Below are 11228 nucleotides of genomic sequence, written 5' to 3' on the forward strand. Positions count from 1 at the left end.
GTGCATGTTGGGATTTCATGTTTTGCAGTAATGTATTAATACAGTAGAAGACATTGATTACATGTGTTTATTAGCCTTTCCATAAGATTAGGAAATAATGTTAAAAGAAATCAAAAGCAGCATGTGAAAGGAATATGGAGGGAATTGTATAATGAGTTTACAGAATCTGTTTCCCTCCTGAGCGCAAATTGAGACTTTGTTAGCTCTCTCTTCCCATCGCTGGGCAGCTCAGTGAATGCAGGCCTTTGTCCAGGCTCCAGGACCAGTTGCTGCTTTCAGTGAATTGTCACTTCTCGTGATCAATGAATTTGTGCTACTTGATTGTTTTGTTACATGCAGTATTGTTAATCAACTGCCCTATTAGGTCAAGAAAAAAATCACTACTTTCACCCAAATTGTGAAAAACATAATATGTAGTTATCTGAGTTAAATCATTTTAGGAATGTACATTTTTTCAGTCATTTAGCGGACGCTCTTAACCAGAGCCACCTACAGGAGCAATTAGTGTAAGTGCCTTGCTCAAGGGAACAAAGACTGATTTTTCACCTAGTTGACTCGATGATTCGAACCAACAACCTATTGGTTAATGGCCCAACGCTCTTAACCGCTACCTGCAGCCATGTGCAAATGGGCTATAAGCAAGAAGACTAAAACAAGGCAGAATGTGGCATATTTGAATCCATTAGGGACACTGCCTTTTGAGTGTGTTTGTTTTTGTGTATGTGTGAGATGCTTGGCATGGTTAGTTAGTTGGAGAATGCTGTTGTGGTGAATGTGAGACTGTGTCCTGAATTCCCCTTGGACCCTATCCTTTTTCTCTGTTGAACAGTCTCCTTCACCAAAAGCCAGCCTCGACACTAACACACACCCAGAGGGCAGCAGCAGCAAGATGCAGCTCCGCTCCTCCTCCAGGACCGCCAGCCACGACCCCAAGGCCACTGACACCCCTTCAGGCATACACACAGGTGAGTTGGCCACAATGTCTGGAGTAGTAGTCCCTTCCAAACTGGGGCATTATTTTGTATTTTCTGTTAGATATGTTGAAAGGCAGAGTAGAAAGATGACTGACTGTGCAGGCATAATGTGATGCTGTAAGATAAGGATTGTGCGTGCAGTTCCCTGACGTTCAACCTGCTTAGTTGTGTTATGGGAGTATGGAAGCTTCCTGCCTGTGTCACCGAGCTACATTCATAGTCCTTAAACTGTTGCTGATTCTGTGTAAATATCATGGTGGGAATTTCAATCTTCAGGTTTTACCATTAACCATAACATGTACTTGTGCATGCGTTTTTGGAGTATCCTATGAATGTTGGTATTGACAAACACCAAATAATGACATATTTACGCCCCCCCCCCTCGCTCAGAATTTGAGTTCTGTAGCTCTAATTTGGATTACTTTATACTCATCAGTCTGGTATGGATTTAGCATTCTAACAATACTTATTGTGCCACACAGAGTCCGTGTCAGATCAGAGAGATATCGAGAGCCGTATCCGTGCCCTGAAAGAGGAGCTGCGCAAACGCAAGTCTGTGGTGTACCATCTGAAGAAAGAGCAGAAGAAGAGGCACAAAGAGCGTCTGAAAGCCCAGGAGGCCAGCCTACTGAAGCAGCTAGAGGTCAGTGTGTGTCTGTCAGAGAATCCTAGCCTGCCCTGCTCCATTCAATGAGACATGACATAAAAAGAGTGACTGACTGACTTTTTTTTTCTTTTTTTCTTACGTCTAGTCCTACAATGACTTCATTGAGAAGACCAAGACTGAGTTGAATAAGGAACCAGACTCGACACCCTCTGCCAAGCCTCAAATCAAGGCCCCCATCTCAGCCACAGAGAAGCACAAGATTAAACCACTACCTTCTTACAGGTACACCATCGCACTTCACTATATGTATGATTCGCAAACTGATCAATTGGTCCGCTTTCATGGGATCTTAATCGGAATATTCTAATATTGTCCCCAGGTCTGAAACCAGCAAAAACTCGAAGGTTGTCTCTGACTCTGAGAAAGCTGAGAAGACCCTTCCACATTCTCCAGTTGGACAAGGTAGGTTGTGGATAAGCACTGTCAATAAGTGTATTTTTCTCCTCAAAATACTCTCTAAGACTTAGACATTTGTGCCCATACTGTGATCATAACACACATTGTTTAATGCGTTGTTGATTTGTTTTCAGATGACCTCACACAATCTGGGCTCAGTAAATATACCTCAGGGCATGAGGAGTCCTCAGACGAGGACCCCCCTACAGTCACCCCAACTCCAGTGTATGGGAGTCCAGAGCACACCAACGGTCTAAGGGGCCTGCTATCCCCCGAGCATCACCCCAGGCAGCCTTCTGAGGGGGCACTCCCTCTGAGGGAGCCAGCCAGACCACAGGCCACCGACTCGGGGGATGAGAGCGTTGTCTCCAGCCTCCGGTCAGAGGTCATGGAGGAGCTGGACTCTGTGAAGTCTGAAGGCTCTGAGCATTCTCATTCCCGCTCTGAAGACCGACACTTTGACCATCTACTCAAACTTGACCTAGAGCAGAGACCAGCTTCCCAGCAGCACCAGTCTCTGTCTGAACATGTTTCCATAAAGAAAGGAGAACAAGGGCTTTCCCCGATAAGCAGTCTTGATGTTGATGAGAAATCGCCATCCCCCATCAAAGAGCGATCATACAGCCCCGAGTCTGATGCTTTTTCATCAAATAGGGACTTTTCAGCCAAGGGTAAGGAGGCCTCTCCTTCAGCTGATGATTATCATGAAGACTTTGAATCCTCAGTGGAGTCGTCACTCAGGGAGGACAACCAAGGCTCCAAACCTACCTCACCGTCCCGCCAAGAGACCAAGGAGGCTTCCCACAGTAGTTCACCCTTCTACAGTAGTGAGGAGGATATCGGTGAAGCGCTGAGTGAAAGATCTGGAGCTAATTGTGGCAGTCCTTGCTCTGAAGGACTTCTGGACCTGAATAGCCAGACCAAGGATTCCCAGGAGAACGTGATTAGTTCAAAACGCTCCCCAACGATCTCCCCTTCCCAGACACCAACTTCACAATCAGTGGATGAAATGCCTAACTTCACCATTGAGGACAGGGTTTTAGTGAGCAACGTCCAGCCTGGTACGCTTAGATTCAAGGGCCACACCAGCTTTGCCAACGGCTTCTGGGCTGGAGTAGAGCTGGACAAGTTTGAGGGAAGCAACAATGGCACCTACGATGAGGTGGTTTACTTTGAGTGTGAGGAGGGCCATGGCATCTTCGCTCCTCCAGACAAGATCTCCCATCTGCCAGATAAGTTTGAGATCTATGTGGAAACCACAGAGGATGAGGACTCTTTCCTTGACGACCAGTCTGAAGACGAGACAAAGAAACGCCACATTGAGAAGACACACGGGGGGAATCTGACAAATAGAAAAGAGGAAACATCTCAGAAGAGTTATGATTCTGAAGACAAAGGACCTACTGATGTGAATGATGGTTCAGCTGAACACAAGATAAACCTGACCAACTCGCATGAGTTCAAAGAGGGAGAGTATCCAATGTCCAATGGAAGAACCAAGACAATCATTCTGGACCTTGAAGATGTGCCTACCAGTCTCTTCAGCACTGACATAGACAGTAAGATAGCCTTGGGGAAGATAACTCTTAATGAGACCACTACCCTCATTGAGAGGAAAGGCCTAGATACCCATCAGAAGTCTACTCCAGAGCAAACCGTGGAGAAAGACGCCCTCAGTGCTTTTGCAGATAAGCTCCTCAACAACTTCATGAAAGATGCTGTGAAGCAATTCGCACTGATCAGAAAGTCCAAAGAAGAGAAGATATCAGCTTCTAATCAAATGCAAGATTACCTTTTTAATGATGAGGGTAGGGAGACTGTCTCCCAACCACAGTCTGTAGCACAAAGAGATGGTCTGCCCTTCTTCGTAGATGCAGAGCAAGAAGAGCAAGTCTCCTCTCCAGAACTCTGTAACCGGCCTGTGAGTTCATCTGACCCTTTCTAAAGACATTTATAGAGTAAATGTTCTAAGTGTTAAAACAAATAATTTAGTCCTCTAATAATGTGATAACCTGAAATCATATCATGTGTAACACATTGAATTTCAAATGTATAAATTCCTAGTTTTTCAGTTAAAGTACTTAAAAACCTCTACCGCTTCTCTCTCCCGGATCCGGGATCCTCCTCATCAAAAAAGCTGACTAGCCTAGCCTAACGCGACAGGGATATCATATAATATCATTTTCATGAAATCACAAGTCCAATACAGCAAATGAAAGATAAACATCTTGTGAATCCAGCCATCATTTCCGATTTTTTAAATGTTTTACAGCGAAAACACAATATGTATTTCTATTATTTGTAAGTCGCTCTGGATAAGAGCGTCTGCTAAATGACTTAAATGTAAATGTATTAGCTAACCACAATAGCAAAAGACTCAACCGCATATTTTCACCATTTTTCTACCGCATAGGTAGCTATCACAAAACCGACCAAATAGAGATATAATTAGTCACTAACCAAGAAACAACTTCATCAGATGACAGTCTTATAACATGTTATACAATAAATGTATGTTTTGTTTGAAAATGTGCATATTTGAGGTATAAATCATAGTTTTACATTGCAGCTACCATCAAAAATACCACCAAAGCAGCCAGAATAATTACAGAGAGCAACGTGAAATACCTAAATACTCATCATAAAACATTTATGAAAAATACATGGTGTACAGCAAATGAAAGATAAAAATCTTGTGAATCCAGCCAATATTTCCGATTTTTTTAAAAGTGTTTTACAGCGAAAACACAATATAGCATTATATTAGCTTACCACAATAGCCAAACACACAAATGCATTTATTAGCAGCAAAAGGTAGCGATCGCAAAAACCAGCAAAAGATATAAAATTAATCACTAACCAAGAAACAACTTCATCAGATGACAGTCTTATAACATCAGGTTATACAATACACTTATGTTTTGTTCGAAAATGTGCATATTTAGAGCTGCAAACCGTGGTTATACATTGTGAATATGTAGCATCGATTCACCAGAATGTCCGGAGCTAGTTTGGACACTCACCTAATCTGACCAAAGAACTCATCATAAACTTTACTAAAAAATACATGTTGGACAGCAAATGAAAGATACACTGGTTCTTAATGCAACCGCCGTGTTTGATTTTTAAAAATAACTTTACCATAACAAACAGCTTACGTTATAGCGAGACAGCGCCCGCCAAAACGGCGGATAATAGGACTCAACATTTTACACAGAAATACGAAATAACATCATAAATTGTTCTTACTTTTGCTGAGCTTCCATCAGAATCTTGTACAAGGAGTCCTTGGTCAAGAATAAATCGTTGTTTGGTTTTAGAATGTCCTTTTCTCCTGTTGAATTCGCTCCACAAGGCTAGCCAATGTTGATGACGTTCCCAATTTCTCTCGACGCAGAGAACGGAAAACTCCAAAAGTCCCAATAAACGTTAAATAATCTGATAAAACTCGGTTGAAAAAACATACTTTACGATGTTATTATCACATGTATCAAATAAAATCATAGCCGGAGATATTAGCCATGTATACCGAACGCTTATCATAAGACAATATGGAGGTGCTTCCCGCGCCTAGGTAGAGAAAGGAAATTCTGGACACGTCATTCCAAGAGCTCTTGTTCGACCTCAGATCAAGCTAGACACCACATTCCACCTTCCACTGCCTGTTGACATCTAGTGGAAGGCGTATGCAGTGCATGCATATCCATAAATATAAGGCAATTCAATAGGCAGGCCCTGAAACAGAGCCTCGTTTTCAGATTTTTCACTTCCTGTCTGGAAGTTTGTTGCCAAATGAGTTCTGTTTTACTCACAGACATAATTCAAACAGTTTTAGAAACTTCTGAGTGTTTTCTATCCAATAGTAATAATAGTATGCATATTGTATGATCTAGAAAAGAGTACGAGGCCATTTCATTTGGGCACGATTTTTTCCAAAGTGAAAACAGCGCCCCCCTATTGACAAGAAGAGACTTGATCTAGTAAATGATTAAACAGAACTGATAAGATAACTGAGGAGGAATGTAGCAATAATTGCATTTAGCAGCACTATCGATAACCATCCTGTCTTGATTTGACCTCAAAAGACCTCAATGCGATTTGTTTGAGTCCGAAGGTCAAACGACAACTGGGACCAAGAGGCTTATGTTGACAGATATCCAGTTGAATTTGGTGCTCTATTTTCTTCCCTTTTGTAGATTTTCATCACAGTCTAACATAAACTTTTAGGTTTTTATTGTTGTTGTTTTTTTACTGTGAGTGACTTGTCTTTCCTTCCTCCCTCTCTCTTTCTGTAGGAGAGTCCAGTGTTGGGGGCCAGTGGTCAGGAGGAGTTGGCCAAACGTCTGGCTGAGCTGGAGCTGAGCCGCGAGCTACTGGATGAACTGGGAGACGAGCAGGACTGGTTCGATGAGGACTATGGCCTCAGCTCTCATAGAGAGCAGCAAAGACAGAAACGGAGGCAGCAGCAGGAAGAAGAGGGGCTGTCTGCTGGCTCAGGATGCCAGGTGAAGACCCCACCCAGACCAGAGCTGCCCCTGCAGCCCAAGCTCCCTGAGCAGCCTGCTATGGTGGTTCCCCACTCCGCCCCTGAAGTGGAGAAACTGGTCCATGCTGCCACCCAGGAGATCTGGGACAGATTTAACTTGGGCCAGGGCACACAGACCCTCGCTGGTCTCCCCGTCCTCAAGCCTTCAGAGGAGTTCCTGGGCTGCGATACCATAGGCCAGGATAAAGGTCAATGTGTTCGCAGCTACAGACAGGTAGACCACATTGAAAAGGATTTGCCACAAAAATGTATACTATATGAAATCCTCAAGACCCATGTAATTTATTGAAATGTATCCATTGACATAACCTTTGCTTATCTGCAGGCTGTATATGACTTAACATGGGAGATCATCCAGGAGATCTTTGCAGAGGATCCTAACGCCCATCAGCCTCAGTGGGTGAAGCCTCGACGCATGAACTCCTCCTACTTCCATAGAGTAAAGAGCCCTGGCGACATCACCAGGGTTCAGGTGTGTATTCCATGTTCATGGTGGCATCCAATGTGGGTAACACTTCAGTGTTGGTGGTTTGATTTGCTAAGATCACAATGTAATATTTAACCTTGTCTTCTAAGGTGTTCATCACCACCGAGGTGTTGAAGCTGTATGGCCTGAAGAAAGACCACAACCAGAAAACAGATTGGCAGAAGATGCTGAAATTCGGGAGGAAAAAACGGGATCGGGTAGATCATATTCTGGTAAGGGCATTGAACAGTAACTTCAGGAGTTAGTCAGGAATTTTCCAATTTCAAAAAGTCCTTTATTTTCTGGTAGTAAGTATTGTGCATTTTCAGGTCCAGGAGCTTCACGAGGAAGAGTCTCAGTGGGTGAACTATGATGAAGATGAGCTCTACGTCAAGATGCAGTTGGCTGACGGGATCTTTGATGCATTAATAAAGGACACAGCAGAAGTTCTCTCTCAAATTCAGGAGAAGAGATCAAAAAGGGCCCTTTCCTGAGCTTTTAAACCTCCGTTTTAAACCCACCTTCCACCAGACATTTCCTCCCACAGCCAATGTGCCAATGATCTCCGGATGCCTTCATTTCAGTCAAACTGGTACCTCTCTGCTACACAGATTTGGATCAGCTAATTGTGGATCTACCACATGTCTTACACCAAACATCTTTGATCCAGCCTTTAACCAATATGTAAAGCCTCCCACGCTGGCCCACCTGTTCATGGTCAGTCAAAGATGGAGTAGACCTAGTTTTGCATTAAATTAATCAATGCTGCTAAATGTAATGTTCCATGACAAACTCATGGTTTTTGTGATGAGCACAGGGGTAATTTGACAAGACACTAAAGACGGGACGATAAGGATTAATAGAGTATGGAAGAATCATTGGGGTTATCAGATTTTTTTTTTAATTATAGTATACAAATAAATATTTTGCCTCCTGTATTGTGATATTTATTGTGAACTATTTGATTAGGATTTTTTTTTTTTAATTTGTAAGTAGTCTTGCTGTTAACATGTTTAGAAACAAAGTTTATTTTAGAATTTTGTAAAACAGACTGATGAAATAACAAAGCACAAAAATAAATGGGAATGTGAAAATGGCAATTCATTGTATAGGGATTTAAAGGGAATGTTGTTGAAAAGACCTGCAAAGATGCCTATTTGTATTTAATATTTAAATATCTTAATATTAGTAATTGATGGATTTGAACACTGTCCCTTTTCTTCCATCGTTTTACCTGTTAACTAGCCTCTTGGCCACAAACAGATATCAAGAGGTTCTACACGGTTAGTTTAGAAACCTTTAATTCTGTCATGCTGGATTCAGTTAAAGTGCCTCTTTTCTGTTCTGTATGATTATGAATTGCCTCACTCAAGAAGAGCAACACAATTTACAGGCCTTAAGTGATGTCTCTACTCTTATGGACCTCCTTTATTTTAATGTTATTTACATATATATACCATGTTTTTCATAAATACCTAAAGGATAACTTTTCCCCAACTGGGTAAACCTTCAGTCTTTGCCTTATTCTGTGTCTACCGAAGCATAGTTCTATCAGAGAACACCTTGATATCCCCCATTTGCCTTTTGGCATTTGAGTCACTAATTCAGAAACATTAGAAATGCAATACAGACAAGCAAGTATTGCATTTCTAATGTTTCTGAATCAGTGACTCAAATGCCATTTATGGTAGGTAGATTAACTAGCTTCTGTGTCGTTATGCCTCTGTGGGTGTCACTGATGATACACATTTGATATACTGTAATGGAACCAAGTGTTCTCGCCATTCGGCTTTTGCATCATGGTAACACGTGAGTCATGGATTAATCTGTGTGGGTCGTAGCATTCAACATTGATGTTCAAGGGCTTACTCTTCTTTAGCTACTTCAGTCCAAGAATACTGTGATGTAGCTACAGATGAATTTAACATGCATGACTATGCTTGTCAACTGTAATGTCTGTTAGCAAAGTGACTTTAATGGTGGTAATGAAAGTTTGCATACCAATTAGCATTTACCACCACTGTTCTTGTACCGGACGAAGGGGTAGATATTTAAACGGTCTATTGCTAGGGCTCTGACTGTACATTTCCCTTTGATACCTGTTTCTCCATGATATGCCTAATTTCTGGTCCCTAGATGTGTTTAATGAGAGAACTATGATGTGATTTCTACCTAAGAAATGCATTTCCACAAGGCTGTATTGCAACACTTCCCCAGGGATTGACATTTAGGGATGCCCTGTTTTGGGGCTGCAGGTAGCCAAGTGGTTAGAGAGTTGGGCCAGTAACCGAAAGGTTGGTGGATCGAATCCCTGAGCTAACAAGGTAAAAATCTGTCGTTCTGCCCCTGAACAAGGCAGTTAACCCACTGTTCCTAGGCCGTCATTGTAAATATGAATTTGTTCTTAACTGACTTGCCTAGTTAAATAAAAGAATACCAAAAATACCAGAATTTCATAAGCCTAAAATTGATATTTCTGGGTCCTCCCAGTGAAGTGAAAGACAAAACATTTGTGGGGCAAGTTGAGCCTGGTGAGATAATTTTTGTACTGACAACCATTATACTAAGAATTCCAGTACTAATGTTTCTGATTCCTCCCATATGTGTAGGTGAAAGGCAGGCAATATGACACTTCTGAGTGTAAATACGACTAATAAAACTAACTAGCTCATTTACATTTTCTGGGAAGTGATCATAATCTTCGGGTAACTGAAAAATACTCCTGACTTGTCCGACTTTAATGTTAATCCCTGGTGGTCTAGAATGGTAAAAAAAAAAATCTGAATTGATTGTAGTTTGGGGATGAAATGTCCCATTTATATCTATGCAGTATTTGTTGGTTGGATACATTGTTTTACAAGCCAGCTTTGTAGTCTCATTGAATAACAATGTAGTTGAAGTTCTCTGGGCCTCCCATAGGACAGTCAAAATGCCTCAAATTGTTTTCAAACTGCTGTCTGTCTTTCGGATTGTGTTGAGCCTTACTGTGAAAGGCACAAGCTGAGGCACACCAAACAATGTTTTATAGAGATGCTGACTAATGGAGAGTAAATTATAAAAATAAAAAGTCTCACATTAATTATGCTCCCAAACATTTAATGGGAATAACAACCAACGTTTCGGCATGCAGTGCCTTCTTCAGGGTTCCCTTGCTATGAGGACAGGGATTTCAATTCCAAAACAAAAATGTATATTAGGCAAAAATGGTTAGATAATCAAATGGCTTGTAGACTAGTGAAATCTTTTTGCATCTTTAAAGTGTATGAATATTTATAATAATGTACTACTGTGAGAGACGCAGGTGCACTTGAAGACTTGTACATTGTTTTATGGAGTGTTCTTGTATATTCACAATCTCCTGTTGGATCAATCACTATTGAACCTATACGATTATTGTAAAATAAACATTGTTCACTTTGCGGATATGTATATAGTATACATATATATTTGTTAACTAAATTGAACTTTGAAATTGTAAATAAAGCTTTAATTATTTCCACATATTAAATGTTGTATTACCTGCAAAAAAAACACTTGCTTTTGGTGCTCAGTGCCTCAAGTGTGGTTTGCCAAATGTGGCTTGCCTTTCAGCTGTTTGAGTGATTTGCATAGGTGTATTATAAGTGTATTATTGTGTCCTGTTACACCTTGAACTTCCCATACCCCACACATTGTCATAATTTTTTTAATGGAAATTTGCATTTGGAAGTCTGACTACGAGTTATCATGAGGTAGTAAGTCATAATCATGAGCACTCATTATTTTGAGATACTAAGTCACAATTGTGAGATAGTAAATCATCATAATTGAGAAGTACGTTTTAATTATAAGGTGGTATCTATCTCATTATGACTTACTAAATCATAATTATGAGAAGTCATTATTAGATGTTTAAGTCAATTATCAGATCGTAAGTCTGGATCATAGACATTGAATAAGTTCTGCAGGCCAACCCCTTTTAAAGGGGCAATCTGTGATTCAAACAAAGCCCTCCCTGCCACTTTTTTCGTAAACAGCTGAGGAATGGGGAGAAATGTAACCACTCTCAAATACATAGACACAAGTATTCTCACATATGGATGCATCAACTCACATCAACAAAGCTCAAATCAATTATATCACCTCCGTCCTTGTTTATGAATGTAGCCCTGCTTCTTCGGCGGTCAGAGGTTGGGGGAG

The 11228-nt window shown here is 41.1% G+C and overlaps 1 protein-coding gene across 1 annotated transcript in view; it reads left to right on the forward strand.

Annotated features, from left to right (window-relative positions):
* Positions 1-10552, forward strand: part of LOC120054258 (centrosome-associated protein 350-like) — an 85680-nt gene extending 75128 nt beyond the window's left edge. The window contains exons 27-35 of the mRNA XM_039001682.1: positions 830-965; positions 1457-1617; positions 1727-1863; positions 1961-2043; positions 2172-3958; positions 6333-6797; positions 6909-7055; positions 7160-7282; positions 7379-10552. Of these exons, the coding sequence (XP_038857610.1) occupies positions 830-965; positions 1457-1617; positions 1727-1863; positions 1961-2043; positions 2172-3958; positions 6333-6797; positions 6909-7055; positions 7160-7282; positions 7379-7543 (3204 nt within the window). The 3' untranslated portion in view covers positions 7544-10552. The remainder of the gene's footprint in view (positions 1-829; positions 966-1456; positions 1618-1726; positions 1864-1960; positions 2044-2171; positions 3959-6332; positions 6798-6908; positions 7056-7159; positions 7283-7378) is intronic.
* Positions 10553-11228: the final 676 nt, after the last annotated feature.

Source organism: Salvelinus namaycush, chromosome 10 (genome assembly GCF_016432855.1).
Source record: "Salvelinus namaycush isolate Seneca chromosome 10, SaNama_1.0, whole genome shotgun sequence".
NCBI classification, from domain to species: Eukaryota; Metazoa; Chordata; class Actinopteri; order Salmoniformes; family Salmonidae; genus Salvelinus; species Salvelinus namaycush.